The sequence below is a fragment of the Anguilla anguilla genome, chromosome 7 (assembly GCF_013347855.1).
Source record: "Anguilla anguilla isolate fAngAng1 chromosome 7, fAngAng1.pri, whole genome shotgun sequence".
NCBI lineage: Eukaryota > Metazoa > Chordata > Actinopteri > Anguilliformes > Anguillidae > Anguilla > Anguilla anguilla.
Window position 1 is genome coordinate 1,560,437 of NC_049207.1, and position 21,954 is coordinate 1,582,390.

A 21,954-nucleotide genomic window follows, 5' to 3' on the forward strand; every position below is an offset into this window, starting at 1 on the left:
TACTCAACAAAATGCGTGATGCGCTGAAGCTGATTCTGACATCAAGAGGGAAATGTGTGAGTAGCATGGAGGTAAATCTTGAGACAAGATATAAAAGGCAGGAAATACTTGGGGGTACATATTTTTGGGACCAAATGATCAGAAGACCAACTTCTGCCAGCATAACAACATGAGTTGAGGGTGACTCAACTTGAGAGGATATATGTAGACTTATCTAAAAGGATTTTCAAAGATTCTGTATGGAAGAATTGTCAAAGACCCCCAAGCCTTCACTAATATCCTAAAATATACAAGATGACTTAATAGTTTCATCTCTGTAAAGGGAGGGCACACAAAGTACTGTGAACAGGAGCCCCAACAGTCACAACAAAATGATGACTTGTTGAAAACAATTTGTGCTGGTGTAAAATATAATCTTGAATTATATATTTTTGTGTTTGTACATAATATAATTTTCCTTTGTTGCTTGTATAGCAAAGCTTTCATAAAGCACAAATTAACTACAGTATTTAACAAAGTGTTTGTAGTCTAAAGTCTTGTTTGAATGTATAATAAACTGTTAATGAAACAGGGTGCACGTGTTTCATTGATCCATCGTATAATCCTGCACGGTCCTGGGCTACAGTGCTGCTCTATAGCAATATCCGTCGATATTAGTTTTGCTTCACTTACCGGGATGATCTGTTCTGGAATCAGTTCGCGCACAATCTTTTCCGTAGAAGAATAAAGCGAAGCGTGAAGATGCGATCAGGATCTTTTTCACAGCAGATGCTCTAGACTGGGCACAGAAACAACTACCGACTGTCACCCAGTTTTATAAGCAAGCAAATCGAAAGTATTATTGTCAGTTTCGTTTGGGCGAGGCTATTATGGGGGATAGGCTACGATATTACATAGTCTGTTTGTATTACAGTAATATTATATTGATATTCTGTTGTTATTACAATTACATTATGACACTTTAGCTGAGGATTTGTTCAATAGTTCACCATATGTAACTTTACTGATATCAACTGTGGGTCAATACCGCAACCAAAAATTTGAATAACAATAATTTCCCGTATAGCGTTATGGAACGTATTACTGCAAACTGTTCTTACTGATAGAAAAGTCCTTAAATACGGCATATTCATTTTATGTAACATGAAAGTCCGTTTCTGGCATAATTTGACTCTGAGAGAAATTCATACCTCTTTAGAAATCAAAAGTGTGTAATTACAACAATGAAAATTATTTGTATAGTTCGCGAAGTTGCATTTAAGGTTGTAATTAAAATCTGATGAAAAACACATTTTCAACGTACAAAAATGCTGAGTTACTCACACATACAAAGCACTGTTTATAAGTCATGACTTCAGATTTAGGTCTGCCATTAAAAGTATTGATATCAAAATTGTGCCAAGTTTCATTAAACGATACTGGCTAACCTATCTCACACAAATTAAACAAGCTGTATTTCACAGCAATGCTACCTAACGTTTCCTCAATTCTTTGTATTTATTTATTTATTTATTTACTTTTTTTGTCTTTGTTATTTTCATTTATTGTTTTAGTTTATTGTTTTTGCCCAGAACCTGTGAGGGCGAAAGGTGAAGGTGTTCATTTATTTGATTTCGTATTTGTGTGAGTGCTCTCTCTCTCTCTCTGTCTCTCTCTCTCTCAACGATATACAAACAACATTGTGGTAACGACAACAATGCAATCAACAGTGTGGCAATGGCCACAGCGAGTTGGCTATACAACAACAATAACAATAACAATTTTTTTTTTTTTAATGTAAAAAATTATAATAGTAATAATAATGTAGAAAAAAAAGATAGAAATTAATTAATAATTAAAATAAATATATTTGTGGTGGTCAACCAGTGTCCCTCAGATTATGGCAGGCCGAGATGTACTTTGCTGCTAGTGGAGCTGTTGGCCTTTCTCCTAGCAAGATTAGCATTTTTCCTTTATTTGGGAAAGGAAGTCCTTTATAATTAGAGAAAATTTGTTGAAGTAATGTGTCCTAATTTCTGAATATTTTCCACAATGTATGAGAACGTGCATCTCTGTTTCCACCTCTCCTGTCTTACAGTGTCCACATATACATTGCTCTTTTGGTAACCATGTATTCCGGTGTCTGCCTTTTTCAATTGCAAGTGTGTGGTCACTGAGCCTGTACTTGGTCAGGATCTGCCTCTGCTTTGTATCTCTGACAGAGAAGAGATACTCAGCCAATTTGTAGTCTCTTTTTAGGGTCCGATAGCAATCTATTTTGTTTTGTGTTTTGGTTACATTATTCCAATATTCCAGATAAGAGATTTTGGTCTGTTTCATTACTTGGTTTACTTTGATTTGTTGGTAAACAGTGCTGGTATGAAGCTGGTCTGTGATTTGTGTTAGTTGGGTTCATTACCAGCTGACTGAGGGGACTCTTTTCATGACTGAGCTCTTGGGCTTTCATTGCCTTACATTGCAATGTGTCTTGAGGACTTGAATTGAGGTGCATCCACAATTTTAATGCTCTTTTTTGGATGTGAATCATTAATGGATAATGGCCTAATTCTGCCCTGCATGCATTATTTCTCTCTCTCTCTCTCCCTCTCTCCCTCTCCCTCTCTCTCTCTCTCTCTCCCTCACTCTCTCTCTCTCTCTCCCTCCCTCCCTGTCTCTCTCTCTCTCTCTCTCTCTCTCTCTCCCTCTCTCTCTCTCTCTCTCCCTCACTCTCTCTCTCTCTCTCCCTCCCTCCCGCCCTCTCTCTCTCTCTCTCTCTCTCTCTCCCTCTCGCTCTCTCTCTCTCTCTCTCTCTCTCTCTCTCTCCCTCACTCTCTCTCTCTCTCTCCCTCCCTCCCTGCCTCTCTCTCTCTCTCTCTCTCTCTCGCTCCCCCCCCCCCTCCCTTCCAGGGGGGTCCCACCGGCGTGGCAAACCTCTTCTTGTTTGCCTGTTAAAGAAGTGTTTTCTTTGACACTTTGCCTATAAGGCCAGCATCCCAGAGTCGTCTCTTCACTGTTGCAGGTGAAACTGATGTTTGGTGAGTACTGTTCAATGAAGCTGCCAGCAGAAGATCTGTGAGGGGGCTGTTTTTCAAACTAGAGACTGATAACCTTGTCCTCGTGTGCAGTTGTGCATTTGGGCTTTTCACTTCTCTTTCTGTCCTGGTTATTCATAGCACTCACACTGACACCGCAGCCCAGTATCTTCCCCAGCCTCCCCCAGCCCAGTGCCTCCCCCAGCCCAGTGACTCCCCCAGCCTCCCCCAGCCCAGTGACTCCCCCAACCCAGTGCCTCCCCCAGCCCAGTGCCTCCCCCAAGCCCAGTATCTCCCCCAGCCTCCCCCAACCCATATTCAGCCACCCAGTGCATATTAAATGTGCTGGGTGGTAGATTTACTGCATTCTCTGTTGTAATAGTGCATATTAAATGTGCTGGGTGGTAGATTTACTGCATTCTCTGTTGGAATACTGCATATTAAACGTGCTGGGTGGTTCTGTGTTTGAGGTCATTGCATCTGGATTCTTGTAAATAGCACAAATCTCTTCAGAAGAAACTGGTGCCATTGAGAGGAGATGTTCCCTTTTTTTGGTTATCTTTATGTTTTTATAAAATGTGTGTTTAAACTGGATGGGTGGGCCCGTGATAGTCTGCTGCAGGTTAACCTGAGCTCACCTGGCTTTTGCTCCGGCCCCACCTGGACAGGAGTCACCTCTTTAGCTTCTCTATGCTTCATAACCCTTTTCCTGTCCCCTGACTGAATGATTTTTTCCCCAAGGGATAGACTGATTTTCCCTTTTCCCCTCAGTAGCTCTGGGTTTGATTGGAAACACTTCCCTCCACTTTGTGAAGAGGCTGCTGGATATACAAGTATGAGTGATTACGCATTTGCTTTGTAGTTCTGAAATGTGTGAAGATAGTGGAATCTGCTGAACGTCTTGGAGCAGCATTTGGCTTCCCCTCAGTTTATTGGAGGAACAGTGTGGTGCATCCTGGGTAAATTTCTGTTTTTATCTAATTTTTTTGTCACTTTTAAAATGGCTGACTCAACACACTCCCGCCCCATAATGTGTTGAGTCCTGGTCTAGCACACTGTCTCTGACTCAATGTGGACAGACTCCAGTGACTGAGTCCTGATGTAAATCCTGGTTGATTGTAAGACTAGAAGGTTCAAGCTTTCATCTTTATGCCCCTTTCATTGATAAACATGGAAAGGTTTTTTCCCCCAGTGCAGGTAATTACATTGGGCACAAGTGTAAATTGTGTATTTTCAGCTACCTGAGACAGAAGGTAAAGCCAGCAGCAATGATGTGATGTTAAATGGATTTATTGCCATCTAGTGGTAGAATGGAGATACTGCCATTGTCTTCAGGCAGCTCAGTTGTTCAGGCAGTGAAGAAAATAAGGGACTGTTCATCAAGTTCAGATGAAATTAAACATTTATTTTGATTATGCCATTTGTGCAAGCAATACATGCTCAAACATGCAGTGAGATACATCAATTTTACTAAGTGAAAAGAAGCAAAACAAATTTTGAATCCAGCTTTCTAAAAAAGAAAAATAAACAGTCATCATGAAAGCTATAAGGGCAGCACAGTGGTGCAGTCCTAGGTTTGAATCCCTGGGCCTTTCTGTGTGGAGTTTGTATGTCCTTCCACAGTCCAAAGACATGTCAGCAGGCTAACTGGAGACTCTAAATTGCCCATAGGGATGAGTGGATGGTGTGTATGGCGATCTGTCCAGGGTGTATTCCTGCCTCTCTCCCAATGCATGCTGGGATAGGCGCCAGCAGCCCCGCGTCCCTGACCAGGATAAGCAGGTATAGATAATGGGTTGATGGATGGCATCTTTGGGCCTCAAAGGTCAATTTTCTTTTTTTCAGGAACAGTGAATTTCTATATTAAGGCTTATAAAGTGATAACAAAGGCTCAAAGTGATAACAACAATCCTTTTAACATCGTAACAAGAAGAAATCATGTGTTGAAACTATTTGAAGAATATGAATGAATGAAAGCTATGCTATTGTGTAAACAGATTATCAAGGCACTTAATAATGTATGACTTCAAACAGCCAAGCAAGCAGTGATGAACAGCTGATAATATTACCAATAATACATGAAGGTTATGTGTTTTATTAATAGAAAAGACTTATAGGAAGCATAGAAAAAAAACATAAAATATAATTTGTATTTTCGTTAAAAGTATTCTTTTTGATATAGACGTCACAAAATTAAACAAACTCAAAATATCTCAGCCTAGATACTGTCCCTGATTATGCATCCAAGCAATGGAATAATGAACAAAGCTCAGCCATGCTAACTCAGACAGTGTGTGTAGATAAAATCTGCATAGATTATGATAAATGTAACATCACCTTTTAGCATGTATATGGTTTTATATGTATAATGCCTGGTTGATGGTACTACCTGTATCTGAGTGTCAGAGACAGCTCAGTGAAGGCTGCAAAAATGCAGGAATGTATGTATCAGTGATCTCTCTCTTTCTTAACATCAGTGATGATTTAATTTAATGCTCCCTTTTAAAAAAATATATGAGTTTTATTTTTATTGTATTTTTATTTTTAACCAATAGCCCTTTCTTTCATATGATTCAAATTGGTTGGGGCACTTTTTGTGATTAGCCATGATATGTGTGAGTAGACTATTAATTAATGCCACTCAGAAAATACATTTTCAACCCGACTGCAACAGGGGACATATAATCAATTTAATTTAATCTCCTTCTGTTTTCATCTGGAAGAATTCCTTGTACCTGTGAGTATAATATTTCATATTAATTCCAATCAGTAGATCACGCTACTGAAACACCCATTTAACCTCCTGTTTTCATCTGGAAGGATTTCTCCAGGCTTTTCATGGCTTGGTCTTGGGTTATATCTGTCCAAAGAGAGGGGATGTCTGCAGGCTTAGCGTCATATTCCTTGGCAAACTGCTCATTAAACCTGTTGAAGACATACTTCCAGTAGTCTGAGGCCTGGATGCTCCTGTCAGGCTGGATGTGCCAGTCAGGGTAAATGCTCCGATAGTCCTTGTATGGATGGTATTTCCCCTCTGTTTTTCTCGAACAGAATGTTCCCTCACTGACAACACAGGTGGAGCAGACATCAACAGATAATTTACCCGAAACCGTGTATCTGTATGACCCAGTCCCCTCTGGACGGTGAATGGAAGCAAAGTGCTCTGTGTGGTCCTTGCCGCCTGCTTCACATGGGGTCTTGCAGAAGGGACACTGCCTCCCACAGCCAAACACCCTGTTAAACAGCTCCTTCTGTGGCTGAAAGGGCAGTGAGGTCAGCCTGGCCCTCACATCCCCACCCCTCTGAAACTCTGCAGTAAAGGACTGCTCCATTTCATCCACAAGCACCTTCAGACACTGGGAAAAGTCTTCTGGCTTGGCAGTATTTAACGTCAGGATAGCTCTGAGGGGGTCTTTGGGGATGACAAGCTCCTGTAGGTCACTACAGATATTCTGAATGAACTGCTGAATGTTTTGGTTCTCCTCACCCCTTTCTGTCACTCTTTCATTGGCCTTCATCTCTGCATTCTTAATGGCTTCCTTTAATCGTTCAACCATATCCTTCAAGTGCTTAATCTCAATTTTCCTGAGGCCATCTCCCGCTGAGAACTGTTGTATCATCTGATCAAATATCCAGCCCTGCACAAAGTTCTCGTAGTTTCTTATGTAATTCACAAAGTTCTCAAAGTCATCATCTGAAAGCAGCTGCTTGAGGATTGAGAACTGGAAGAAGGTTCGAGTGCTGAAATCAATGGCTTTCTTCCCTCTCAACACTTCATCCACAAGGTCAGGGCCTAGAGACTTGGTGATGTATTCCTTCACCGCAGGTGCAAGACAGTTGCAGGTGAACTCCTCTGCTTTCTTCTGACACTGGTCTCTTTTATGGAACAGGTCCTTGAAGTCAGTGCAGTACTGTTGCTTGAACTGCTCCAGACAGCGACGCGGATCATTTGTATGGATAAAATCCAAATGCATTTTTAGAAACTCTCGTGCTGCATGTCCACAGATGTGGATCTTCAGACTGGCCTGAAACTCAGCACTTGTTTCCAGATCCCTGTGCTCGTCCAGGTTTTCATCTATCATACGAAACAACTCAATCATGTATGTGTTATGGTAATCAGACCTAGTTCTCACTTGTTCAGCTACAAACTGCCTGCTGCACTCAATGATGTAATCAACCATCTTCTGTGTCTTTATCTTCTGCTCATCTTCAAACAATTTGTTCCATATCTTTTTAAATATTCCTTTACTCTTCAATTTGAATGGCTCAAATCCACAGTCAGACAAGTTGCCCACTTTGGACAGCATTTCACATACTGAGCTGCCTTTCATCTCTAAGTTAACCCATAGCTGGTGGAAGATATCTTGGACAATATCTTGTTTTTCCAGGCCAGAGAACTTTAGTTCTGCCACAGTGTCATTCCACATCTGTTCAAATTCATCCCCCAGCTGTTGATCTGACAGAACTTTACTTTTCCTGCATTTCTCCACCAGGTCCAGAACCTTTTGCTCCATTACAGCTGTATGATTTTTATTGATGTTCTCTAACCTGAACATACCCTTTCTGATCTCCACAGCTGCCTCTAGCTTGTTTTGAACAGAGTTCTCTGTCTCCTTCCGAATAGTTTTGGCTGAGTTGATAAATTCCCCTTTGTACTTCTCTACTAAGTGAACGTGTCCTTCAGACCTCTTGTAGAATTCAGCGAGGTTGTCCAAAAAGAGCTTTTCCCCTTTAGTGAGTTCTAGGGAGGCCTCATATTTCAGGCTGCGCAGTAAGTCGTCCACCTCTGAGGATGGCTGAATCTGTCCTGCTATTGTGCCAAAGTTTGACACCTTTGTCTCAGCTTGGCTTAACCAGGAGTACATGCTCTTCCTGAAGGCCCACTCCCAATTGTTGAACTCAGTGCAAAGCTGAGTATAAGCTTCAGCCACCAGGCTGTTGCGGAAACTGAAGATGAAGTTCTCATACTTCACTGCGTTCCACAAACTCTTGGTCCATTCAAGAAACTCACTGAATGTGTGTGGCGAGCTCTTTCCAGATTTGTGTTGCTGAAACGTCTCAGTCACACTCCTTTTGAAAAGATTCACAGCCTCGCTGTAGCCAACATTCACCGGTGCCATGGGAGGGATGCCATGCCAGAGCCCTGGGATGTACCAGTTGTTTCTCTTTGGATCATACTCCATGACATCAGGAAATGTTTTGTTGTTTCCGCTTTTTTCCATCTTAGCTGCTGCTTGGGTCATCTCATTCAGTTGCTCCAGCAAAAGCTTCCTGTCTCTCAGGTTATTTTCATGGGCAGAGACATCTGGGACATTCTGGTGCACAAACTGACAGCAGGGTTTTCTCCCAACTTCTTTCATGCGCAGGAAGGCGTGCACCACAATCTGCAGGATGTCCTTCATCTCTGTGCAGTTCTCCATGGCGATGTTGATGACTGTGATGTCACTCAGCCCCACCACCAGAGTGGCCAGTTCATTATCATGCTCATAACTGTCATCCAACTGGGCCAACTCTGGTGACTTCAGACCTTCAGTGTCAATAACCATGATGTAATCACACCCAAGCTGCTCTTTAAAATCCTCTTTCACTCTGATGAGGAGCATGAAGGCCCCTCTTGTGCACCTGCCACTACTGACGGCAAACTGGACCCCGAACATGGTGTTCAGGAGGGTGGACTTCCCAGTGCTCTGCACCCCCAGTACAGTCACCACCCGGATCTTACAGTCATACTGTGTTAGTTGATGGAGTTCCTTCAGAACCTGAGTCACCCACTGCAGAGGAATGTTGGATGCATCTCCATCCACCAGCTCCAGAGGGAAGCCTTCCTGCAGCAGCTCAGCAGCCAGACGTGGCAGGTTCTGAATCTGAGGGGTGGGACCTTCAGGGAGTGAGCAGGCCGACTCGTACAGCTGACCCATTTCCCGCAGGAAGTGCTCTGTCCCCAAGGATGAACTAGAGATCTTCCTGTCCAACTCTCCAATGAGCTCCTTGTTTTCCTCAGAATTCTGACACTGTTCCTTGTACTCCGCCCGAAGGAGTGGAAGGCTTTTGCGTGACAGGTTGTCCAGGTTGATCCTCATCCACTTGAGGAAATACTTGCGCTCCTCTGTGGAACCAGACATTGCAGAGATGAAACGGGACATAGACTCTGAGATGCTGTGAGCCCTCTGCTGTGCTCTGAGCTGCTGCTTCTGTTCTGCAAGCTCATTCCTGTAAACTTCAATGTTTTTCTCCCCAGCATTTTTCATCCTGCACACTTCCTTCTCCAGTTTGGCCAGCTGTTTCCATGCAGTCCCTTGCAAGGGCAGCTCTTTCTCCTTGAAGCTTGATATATCAGAAATCCTTTTTGTGATTTCATCAGCCTTCTGCTTTCCATTCTTACAGCAGTCACAATCTTCATCAACATGGATTCCAAGCTCATTGGCAACATCAGACATCTGTTCAATGCTCATTTTGACCACGTTTCCCTTTAAAATTCCACTGATACCCAAACGCAGGGTTTTGATGAATTCTGCATCATTCATCTGCGGACCCCTTATGATGATGTTGCTGGTTTGTAGCTGTAACTCAGAAACACATCTGCTGAAATCATCTTCATTGAAGCTCTTGCTCTGTGAATTGATGATCCAGAACCAATGAGCCTTCTGGTGCTGGGACTCCAAAAATTTGTATTCAGACCCAAAATCATCACAAAACACAAATACGGCAGCAGAGTTGTGACAAAGGAAAGCGTACTGAGTTTCAAAGTCCCTGAGGTCCCCACGGAGGTTAGCTATAGCCAGTGGCTCAGAGAAGATGTCAATGTTTCTCTTCCCACAGGGCAGATACCAGCTGATCTCCACCAGCCCATTGGAAATCCTCTTTGGGTTGTCACCGCACTCTATGTTTCTGTGAACAAAGGTGTCGTGGTACTGCTGAGGGTTGCTGAGAACATGGTTCAGAATGTGAGACTTGGACAAGCTGCTGTTTCCCAGCCTCACAAAAGAGACCAGGGGGAGCTCAGAGAGAACAATGTTCTCCTCTACAAACCCACTTGGGTCTGTCAAAGAGTGCGGCTTGAACGTTTTCACAATACCCCTCATGGCCCAAAGCATTAAAGTGCACTCCTGTGTTTCACATTTAGGAAGGAGCAGAGGCACAGAGAACTGGCACATGGACATTTTTAAAACCATCTCCTGCTGGAGAAAGCCATCCGAGCAGAGAAACACAGCAGTTATTAGGTCCAGGGGGTTGACTCTGTTGCTGCTGGCCTGTGGATTGCACAGGGTGTCCATTAAGCTGCCCAGGTTTTGGGAAGTCATGTCCTCTTTTGAGGCGCACCTCACACTCCTAGCAGTCACATTCACCATCATCAACCTCCTCAGGAAACACCACGGCAGAGATTTCAGAGACTGGATGCTTTCATCACTTGAAGTCTCTCCATCAATCTCCAGCACCTTGCTCAGAGTCAGTTTGTTCTTCAGGTGGTGTTCCAGTCCCAAGTCACTCACCAGTTCATCCAAACTAGTTTCTGTCGTTGTGGAAATAAATTAAATCGCATTACTACATTTCTGTACAGTGACACACAATCCGTTTAAAATGACTAATAATAGATGTGAATGTAATGCTTACAAAAAAGACCTGAACAATTCAGCGTATTTTTATGAGGTTTAAAATGACAAGTATAAATATAAAATATGCATCCTCAAATGAATACATTTCGTCACTGACTTGTGTGTATACGTGCTGAGCTGGTCTTGCTGCAGATGCCGTTTGGAAGGACTGCAGTGAGGTTGAAAGTATATTCCACCCCAGGTCTCAGATCAGAAAGGACAGCTGTGGTGGTGTTAGGTGCACATTTATGTGATCTGGGCTCTTCTCCCTCACAGCTGTAGGTGATGTGGATCTCATGAGAAACTCCCTCCATGCAGACCGGTCTTTCCCAGCACAGAGTCACTGACCTGCTCATCACATCAGTGGCTTCCACCCTCCCAGGGGCAGATGGCTCTATTTGAGAGGACAGAGAGGAAAGGATCTCTTAGCCTTTAAACAGGATATGTAAGCTTTTATTAATTTATGTGTATCTGTACAAGATTTAAAAAATCACATGACAACAAATACATATTGCTGGGTTATGACTGAAAATTTTCCTTACATGAAGCATTATACCTGCATTTGCATAAAATGTCTAATTGACCTTATGGTAACTGGAAAAATATTTTTCATTAAGTGCTGAATATTTACCTTTACAAGCCAATATAACTAACTGTATGCTTTTTCACCCCATACAATGTATTTGCAAGAGGAGGTAGACCCCAGCAGCAGTATAAATTAAGCCCTTTAGGGGGTCCAAGGATATGTCATTTGGAGGAGGCCCACTTGGTTAGCGTTGGTATAGACTCTTTAATCCAAGCCCGTGATTGGCCACAAATGGAACTTCTGAATATGGTGATTGAATGAATCTAATTGGCTGGAACAACAATTCATTGTCTCTGAAAACTATTTCAACTCATGTATTGGACTATATATCTTGGAAAACTGTACTTTACTTCTTCCCTACCGGTCGTTTTATAAAAACATCAAATAGAGCTCCTGTTTGTAATCTTTCTATTCAACACCATCATTTTTTATACAAAATTGCTACCAGACACTGGCACACTGGAAAGCACTACTGATCCAGGCAGACTGCATCTTCCCTAACTCTGAGTGACACTACGGCCATTAATGCACCTGTGGGCCTACCGGCCTCCGATAGCACAGGCATGGTCAGGATTTGCTCCCAGGCCAATACAGTAGAAAGATAACAGTTTATTTTACACTCTAAAAACATTTTAATTTCATATTTTATCATGTCAGGGTGCATTTAATAAGGGGTAACAAAAAATAGAATGGCAGCTGTCACAATATAGGCAGATCCCTCTACACATGATAAAACACTGGCTCTAAATATCTTTCCATTTACCTGAATGCTTGTAGAAATAAACAATTGAGAGTCATTGTCAGCCTGCAGCTTAATAAGGGCCCATAAACAATACACTCTTTTATGAATTCTATTGTGGGTTCAGCAAGTTGGGAACCATGGTTTCACAATGCAGGGGAACCCTTACTTCTGTTGAAGGTTTTGGGGGTGGCATTACTCAGCACCTCTTCTTCCATCGCCGTGGAGACGGCGGCAGTGCATTCAGTTCCTGGCTGCAGGTCCGACAGCACAACCCTGTGGACGACGGCAGAATTGCGCCAGGGTTCTGCTCCAGAAATGCTGACCTTGAGGTCTACTATCAGGTTCCCAGGTTCAGAAAGGTCTGTGTGAAAGAAGTATTAGCACTAGCATTAGCAGATATAGCAGAAAGCAACAGTTTGATTATGTGCATTATTATGTCCATAAAATGGCCCTCATGGCCCTGAAAATGAATGCTGTCCCACTTTCAATTCAAATTTGAACCAAGGTGGATAAAATTTAGATAAAATGTGTACATGAAGCATTAAGATGATCAAGAAAATCTCTCAACAAACCTGCAAAAACCAAACCAAGTGAAATTTACTCATTTTCTTACAGAATACAGGATCCCTCTACACAAGATAAAACACAGGCTCTAAATATATTTCCAAATATCTGCACGGTTGTAGCAGTAAACATTTGACAGCAATATTTCAATCAAGGCTGATCGAGAATATTGCAGGGATTCCTACAGCCATATACAGTCCCAGTGGCCAGCATAAAAAAAACCAAAACAAAACAGCCACCACAGAACAACACACCCCTAACCGTGGGCAACCACCATGGTCAAAAAGCTAACACCTCGTTTTCAAAGAACAGCATACAGCGCTGTGAAAAAGTATTTTCCCCCTTCCTGATTTCTACTATTTCATATTTGTCACATTGAATGGTTTCTGATCTTTTTGACAAAATGTAATATTGAACAGAAACTTTTCATTAATTTTATTATGTCTGGCATAAAGCAAATAGACCATTTCACAGTAAGAACACCATACCAACACTCAAACACGGTGGAGGTACTGTGATGGTGTGGGGATGCTTTGCTGCCTTGCGAGCTGGATGACTCGCCATTGTTAAAGGAACCATGAATTCTGTTCTGTAGAAAAAAATTCTTAAGGAGAATGTCCTGCCATCGATACAAAACCTACAAAATTGCCTGAATTAAAGCAGTTCAGTTTCTGCAAAGAAAGGTGGGCTAAAATTCCTCCACAGCAACATGAAAAACGTATCAAATTAAAGGACGTGTTTGGTTGTATTTATTGGTGCTGGTACTTTTTCATGGTACTATAACATTTGTCATTGATAACGGGCCAACCTCTCACCCCAAAAAAACCTAAATAATCTTCCTGAGTACACACTAGCTATATAAAACATAAGATCAGTTCATGTAAATTATCAGTTACTAAAATCTAATTTCTTCATATAACTGCTACTGCTTTGACTAATTTACCAATCTGGACTAATTTAAGCTAGCTAAGTGATGACCTGAAAATGAAGCTAGGAGGTCTGGTCGCTAACTAGCTCGTTGGGCTTACCTGTGACAGGTGTCCTTGCACAGCACAGTCTGTAGCCGCATTCACTGCAGAACTTGTCATTCTGCCCACATTCCCTGTGGCAATGGGGGCAATCCATCCTCCTCCCTTTGGGCAAACATCACACAATTACAGAACGAAGAACCAAAGCACCCTGCACTAAAGGTAAAAGTGATCTGGGGATGAAAGGGGACCATGGATGAAATCAGTGCGGCCCACTGGAGATTTGTGTAGATTGCAGAGGGATCTCTGGTGACTTCAGCAGGCTATACGTCAGCTTGGTTTAGAAATCTTGTATTTCTGTTAATAAATGATGGCCATTTTAGTCTTAATCACTGAAGATGCAGGTGTGTTCAGTTCACTGTATTAACTTTGCTGTGTCAGTTCTACTTCTCATTGCCAACCTGAACTTACTATACTAGGCAAAGCAATCTAGTCAAAATCTTTGCGTTAATGATTGTATCTCAGGTAGCCCAGACGTGGAAACTAAATGTCTTCATGTCATCAAAGGAAGGCTCGGAATGATTGAAATTCATTAAATTACATTAATTACATTAGTTACATGAATTACAGTCATTTAGCCGACACCCTAAACCAGAACAACTTAATATACAGTGTAAGAGGGAAATTAAACTGGGACCCAGAAAAGGCTGGCATTTGAACGAGCCGGCATGCTGGGGCGCAGCCTATACTTCAAAGGACCCGAGAGCCTTGTGGTAAAACAATAAGCTACTCGGATTTCCTCGGGATGAGCCGGCCATTTGGCTCTCTGGACTGTTACCCTCTGGACAAGATTGAGATAAGAGGAACTGAACTGGTTGTTTATGGTTGTGTGAGCAAGTCGTTGGCTCTCTGGAATGTTACCACCTGGATACAACTAAGATAAGGGGAACTAGTCTCTTTGCCTGTGGTTGTGGGTGTGGGTGTTTTGGGGTCATAAAGGGTGAAATGACCGGCCACATGGCGGGACAATACCACAGTGCCCTCATTTTGGGCCCCTCTGACATTACACTTTGTATTTCTTTTCTGGATCTGGACTATAAACCATCTGTATATCCTATTTACAAACCCCGGAAAACCTTACAAACCATGCACATGTGTTCATTGTATTATTGTATTATGCCTTATGTAATAATAACATGGATTGCGTGTACAATGGTTAAACAGAAGGGTATTTTCATGACAACTGCACCATAATATTACATCCACTTGGCATGTTTGGTATGTACATGTTCACAATAATCAAGCCATTGAATGAAATATGTTTCATACCAAATAGAATTTGAAAAAACATAGTTTCAATAACTCAGGAAAAACCTAACACAATGGAATGTCCTCTCTGGTAATCATCTCCTTTTCCCCATTTCCCCACCAATTGTTTTAACAACCTCCTCCAAATGGTGGGGGCCGGAATTAGAGATTTATGATTCGGACAGGTTAATTTATGGCAATGCCGCCTAGACCAAACGCGGGATTTGGCTTAAAAGGAAGGGAGACAAAGCAATCGAGGAAGATCGTAAACGACTTCCCCACGTTACACATAATCTGTGTGGTGTGTGTAGATTCACAAGGAAGATCGCAATCGACTTCCCGCACTGCGCATACTCGATGTTCTGTGGGTAGCTAAACAGGCTGGTAAGAACTCTTTTCCTCTGTATTTATGTTTTTTAAACCTTATAATCGATTTGAATTTAAAGATAACAACCTACCTGCCTGTTAAATAAATTCTTCTGATTTTAACTTGCGTGGTCTTCATGACTCTAATCCATTTTATCTTCTTTTCAGCCGAAATTCCGTTTAAATACTCAGGGGGGCAATTATGACTAGGACCTACTGATCAGGGGTCTAGTACAGTAAACGTCTTTAGTGGGGTCTTCAAGTTAGATAGGTGACCACGATCTGCCCGCTAAGGGATTGGTGGGATCGGTTCTGGTGTTGTTTGGCATAAGAGAACCCATGGGCGTTGTACGCCGGTTCTCCCCAAATTCGCCTTAAGGAGCCCGATAGATTCTTCACCACCCTGGGCTCATAACTGTCTATGCACTATCCATGTAAGCCAGGCATGGAAGGCATGTATTATGGTGGTCAGCCTCCTACCCTCTGGATTCTTCACCGAACTGAGATTTAACAATAATGCTAAACCTGGGAGCATATATTGAGGAATAATGGCACAAGATAGAGTCGAGTGTAACCACTCCCAAGTTCCACGTATAGTTAAACCCAAATTTTAAATTATCATGTAAAATGGAGTCAGATTAACACGAGAGTAAAACATAGTAACTGTTACGCTTTCTTGCTGTAGTCACGGATAGATCGGGTGTGTTGTTCCGCGTATTTGTGAATATTCTGATGCTCCCATTGGAATATTGACAGTCCGGCGACAGATCTGATATATCTCTGATGACAACATAGCCCCGTTTACGAACGGAGAGTAACCTGAATGCTACTGATCCGTTTCAGGCCAGCTTTAAGCGGGATATGAAGCAGCGCCTTCATATCTAACCCGTGGCAACGGAACCAGTGCATTCTCAATTATAATTGTGCCCTGTTCTTACGAACAGAGGAAAAATAACTAACATCTCGGTTTTGAATCACACCAGCCAAGGGAGAACACGCGATACCTTCCCCTCCAGCTACAAACCCTCATTGGTCTAGCTGTGAGGTGTTTACAACAGGAAAACAAAAGTGAATTCACCTGATCTATTGACTAATATTGCCAGACCAGACTAACAGGATTTCAAAGCAAATAAGAATATATGTAACATTAAGGATCTACATCCGTAGAGTCCTTGCAATATAATTTTTTGGTCTCGTTCTCTCAAGATCATGAGATACCATTTGATCACAAGAAAACAGAGTTTGCCTCCTGATCATGGGATATTTATTCTGGATCATTTTCAGGCAGCTGATTATGCGGCCGCAAGCAGTATTTGCATGGGTGTGGGTGAGACCAACCTTCTCCAAACAATATACTTGACATTACCCATTAAGGGCATCACCAATTAGCATATTTTCCAAACATTTATTTACTACATTTCAGCATTATATTTCAATTGAACATTTACATTCATATTTAACATTTATATTTATATATAATCCATGATTTTTCAATGTTGCTTTAATGCAGAACATTACTCTTGGAAAAGTGATTACAATTTGGGACAAAGTTCTCACTAAATGTTTGCAAAGGTGACATTTGAAAATTGTAGAGATTTTTTTTAATGCTTTGTGATGCTCAATATGCTAAATTTCAGCAGGAATACAGAATATGCAAAATTACTACATGTCTAGATTTCTAGGTGGTTGATGTTTTGATATAAACACATTAGGCTAACCCCAATTTAGCTCAGGGTTTCCCCATACTTAGCTCTCTAGCTGGCTATAAAACTTTTAAACCAGATGTAGCCAGGTTTTCACCTGAGGGCCTATATGGTGTTTCACCAACTTTTCACAAAACTGTTCACTGGGTTTGAACCAGGGCTGTACAGAGGTGACTGCAGGAATGGCTGGAGAGAGAAAAGAAGACGACACAGAACAACAAGAACAACTGCGATATAAACAGGAAGAAGAGCGAGGACAGTATAGTCTGCTGCATAGAAGAGAGAATGAGCCTGCACAAGACAGCCCTCACGGGAGTTTCCAAATAGTAAATAGTTTGAAATGTAAATAGTTTGTAAATAGTTTGGTGGCCATGCAAAGTTCCCAATGGAAAGAAGGATAAGCAAAGTTTTAAAAAAAAACTTTACTTTGATATTGTCATTGTTTTGTTTTGTTCTTATTAGCATTTTGCTTTGTTGTATTAAGACTTTCATTCAAATAGGTCTTTGTGTACTTTGTGTACATTGTACCATGAAATGTACCAACATCCACGATGACTTCCAACATCCAAAACCTAAATAACCTGAATAGGCAGGTGTGCTTTAAGGAATGAGTTCTAGACCACAGGCCACACACCACAGAAAACACAGTATTTTGGAATAAGGTCAAAAATATCAAACCATATAGCTGCTGGTGGGGGGGGGGGTGATTAATTTAGATTAAACAATAAGAAATAAATACAAATGTAGCCCATGCGGTTAAAAATACTCATCAAAATGCTTGATGCGCAGAAGCTGATTCTGACATTGTGAGGGAAATGTGTGAGTACCATGGAGGTAAATCTTGAGAAAAGATATAAAAGGCAGGAAATACTGGGGGGTACATATTTTTGGGACCAAATTTCCAGAAGACCAACTTCAGCCAGCAAAACAATATGAGTTGAAGGTGGCTCAACTGGAGACTATATATGTAGACTTCTCTAAAAGGATTTTCAAAGATTCTGTATGGAAGAATTGATAAAGACCCCCATGCCTTCACTAATATCCTAAAATATACAAGATGACTTAATAGTTTCATCTCTGTAAAGGGAGGGTACACAAAGTACTGTGAACAGGAGCCCCATCAGTCACAACAAAATGATTACTTGTTGAAAACAATTTGTGTTGGTGTAAAATATAATCTTGAATTATATATTTTTGTGTTTGTGTATAATATATTTTTCCTGTTGCTTGTATAGAAAAGCTTTCATAAAGCACAAATAAACTACAGTATTCAAAAAGCATTTGTAGTCTAAAGTCCTGTTTGTATGTATAATAAGCTGTTAATGAAACAGAGGGTGTACTTGTTTCATTCATCCAGCGCATAATCCTGCACGGTCCTGGGCTACAGTGCTGCTCTATAGCAATATCTGTCAATATTAGTTTTGCCTCACTTACCGGGATAATCTGTTCTGGAATCAGTTTGCGCACAATCTTTTCCGCAGAAGAACAAAGCGAAGCGTGAAGATGCGATCAGGATCTTTTTCACAGCGGATGCTCTAGACTGGGCACAGAAACAACTACTGACTGTCACCCAGTTTTATAAGCAAGCAAATCGAAAGTATTATTGTCAGTTTCGTTTGGGCGAGGCTATTAAGGGGATAGGCTACGATATTACATAGTCTGTTGGTATTACAGTAACATATTGATATTCTGTTGTTATTACAATTACATTATGACACGTTAGCTCAGGATTTGTTCAATAGTTCACCATATGTAACTTTACTGATATCAACTGTGGGTCAATCGATGAATCAATACCGCAACCAAAAATTTGAATAACAATAATTTCCCGTAGAGCGTTATGGAACGTATTACTGCAAACTGTTCTTCCTGACTGAAAAGTCCTTAAATACGGAATATTCATTTTATGTAACATGCAAGTCCGTTTCTGGCATAATTTGACTCTGAGAGAAATTGATACCTCTTTAGACATCAAAAATGTCTAATTACAACATTGAACCATATTTTTACAGTTCGTGAAATTGCATTTAAGGTTGTAATTAAAATCTCATGAAAAACACGTTTTCAACGTACAAAAATGCCGCGTTACTCACACATACAAAACATTGTCTGTAAGTCATGACTTCAGATATGTCTGCCATTAAAAGTATTGATATCAAAATTGTGCCAAGTTTCATTAAAAAATACTGGCTAATCTCACACAAATTAAACAAGCTGTATTTCACAGCAATGCTACCTAACGTTTCCTCAACTCTCTCTTTTTTTTTTACTTTTTTTGTCTTTGTTATTTTCACTTATTGTTTTAGTTTATTGTTTTTGCCCAGAACCTGTGAGGGGCAAGGGTGAATGTGTTCATTTATTTGATTTTGTATTTGTGTGAGTGCTCTCTTTCTCTCTCTCTGTCTCTCTCTCTCTCTCTCTGTCTCTCTCTGTCTCTCTCTCTCTCTCTCTCTCTCTCCCTCTCTCTCTCTCTCTCTCTCCCTCCCTTCCAGGGGCGTCACACCGGCATGGCAAACCTCTTCTTGTTTGCCTGTTAAAGAAGTGTTTTCTTTGACACTTTGCCTATAAGGCCAGCATCCCAGAGTCGTCTCTTCACTGTTGCAGGTGAAACTGATGTTTGGTGAGTACTGTTCAATGAAGCTGCCAGCAGAAGATCTGTGAGGGGGCTGTTTCTCAAACTAGAGACTGATAATCTTGTCCTCGTGTGCAGTTGTGCATCTGGGCTTTTCACTTCTCTTTCTGTCCTGGTTATTCATGGTAAATGGTAAATGGACTGCATTTATATAGCGCTTTTATCCAAAGCCTCTCCTGATCCTGATGCCTCTCATTCGCCAGAGCAGTTAGGGGTTAGGTGTCTTGCTCAAGGACACTTCAACATGCCCAGGGCGGGGTTTGAACCGGCAACCCTCCGACTGCCAGACAATCGGTCTTACCTCCTGAGCTATGTCGCCCCATAGCACTCACACTCACACCGCAGCTCAGTATCTCCCCCAGCCTCCCCCAGCCCAGTGCTTCCCCCAGCCCAGTGCCTCCCCCAGCCCAGTGATGTTTTTGTGAATAGTTTAAAGAGTAAAAGAAAATGGAAAAAAAAGAAGTTAATACTGATCATTAACACTTGCCACACAAAGTACTTGACGCCTAGTTGCATGATTTATTACTTGAAAATGCATTGTGTGCATTTATAAATCAACATTGCTCCCACGCTTTGTGGAATTGTTATTTTTATTTATTTATTTTTTGGTTATCTTTATGTTTTTATAAAATATGTGTTTAAACTGGATGAGTGGGCCTGTGATGGTCTGCTGCAGGTTAGCCTGAGCTTACCTGCCTTTTGCTCAGGCCTCACCTGGACAGGAGTCACCTCTTTAGCTTTTGTGTGCTTCATCACCCTTTTCCTGTCCACTGACTGAATGATTTATTCCACAAGGGACAGACTGATTTTCCCTGCTCCCCTCAGTAGCTCTGGGTTTGATTGGAAACACTTTCCTCCACTTTGTGAAGAGGCTGCTGGATATACAAGTATGAGTGATTATGCATTTGCTTTGTTGTTCTGAAATGTGTGAAGACAGAGGAATCTGCTGAACGTCTTGGAGCAGCATTTGGTGTCCCTCAGTTTGTTGGAGGAGCAGTGTGGTGCATCCTGGGTAAATTTCTGCTTTGATCTAATTTTTTGTCACTTTTAAAATGGCCGAATCAACACACTCCTACCCCATAATGTGTTGAGTCCTGGTCTAGCACACTGTCTCTGACTCAATGTGGACAGACTCCAGTGACTGAGTCCTGATGTAAATCCTGGTTGATTGTAAGACTAGAGGGTTCAAGCTTTCATCTTTATGCCCCTTTCATTGATAAACATGGAAAGGTTTTTTCCCCCAGTGCAGGTAATTACATTCGACACAAGTGTAAATTGTGTATTTTCTGCTACCTGAGACAGAAGGTAAAGCCAGCAGCAATGATGTGATGTTAAATGGATTTATTGCCATCTAGTGGTAGAACGAAGGTACTGCCATTGTCTTCAGGCAGCTCAGTTGTTCAGGCAGTGAAGAAAATAAGGGACTGTTCATCAAGTTCAGATTAAATGAAACATTTATTTTGATTATCCCATGTGTGCAAGTAATAAGTGCTCAAAAATGTGGTGAAATACATCAATTTTACAAAGTGCAAAGAAGCAAAACAAATTTTGAATCCAGTTTACTAAAAAAGAAAAATAAGCAGTCATCATGAAAGCTATAAGGGTGGCACAGTGGTGCAGTCCTGGGTTCGAATCCCAGGGCATTTCTGTGTGGAGTTTGCATGTCCTCCCACAGTCCAAAGACATGTCAGCAGGCTAACTGGAGACTCTAAATTGCCCATAGGGATGAGTGGATGGTGCGTGTGGCGACCTGTTCAGGGTATATTCCTGCTTCTCTCCCAATGCATGCTGGGATAGGCTCCAGCAGCCCCCGCGTACCTGACCAGGATAAGCAGGTATAGATAATGGATGGATTGATGGCATCTTTGGGCCTCAAAGGTCAATTTTCTTTTTTTCAGGAACAGTGAATTTCTATATTAAGGCTTATAAAGTGATAACAAAGGCTCATAAAGTGATAACAACAATCCTTTTAACATCGTAACAAGAAACCATGTGTTGAAACTATTTGAAGAATATGAATGAATGAAAGCTATGCTATTGTGTAAACAGATTATTAAGGCACTTAATAATGTATGACTTCAAACAGCCAAGCAAGCAGTGATGAAGAGCTGGTAATATTATCAATAATACATAAAGGTTATGTGCTTTATTAATAGAAAAGATTAATTATAGGAAGCATAGAATAAAAACATTAAATGTCATTTGTATTTTCGTTAAAAGTATTCTTTTTGATATAGAGAAGGTCACAAAATTAAACAAACTTAAAATATCTCAGCTTAGTTACCATCTCTGATTATGCATCCAAGCAATGAAATAATGAACAAAGCTCAGCCATGCTAACTCAGACAGTGTGTATAGATAAAAGCTGCATAGGTTCTGATAGAGGTAACATCACCTTTTAGCATGTATATGGTTTTATATGAATAATGACTGGATGAGGGTATTACCTGTGTATGTGTATCAGAGACAGCTCAGTGAAGGC

The 21,954-nt window shown here is 41.3% G+C and overlaps 2 protein-coding genes across 4 annotated transcripts in view; both read right to left on the reverse strand.

Moving 5' to 3' along the window:
- The window catches only part of LOC118231724 (titin-like), a 237,812-nt gene that overhangs the window by 148,171 nt on the left and 67,687 nt on the right, over nucleotides 1-21,954 (reverse strand). The gene's annotated exons all lie outside the window — the stretch shown is intronic.
- Nucleotides 1-21,954, reverse strand: part of LOC118231726 (interferon-induced very large GTPase 1-like) — a 53,155-nt gene that overhangs the window by 8,892 nt on the left and 22,309 nt on the right. For both annotated transcript variants that reach the window (XM_035425851.1, XM_035425852.1), the window contains one exon: nucleotides 6,821-10,521. In XM_035425851.1, the coding sequence (XP_035281742.1) occupies nucleotides 6,821-10,521 (3,701 nt within the window). The remainder of the gene's footprint in view (nucleotides 1-6,820; nucleotides 10,522-21,954) is intronic.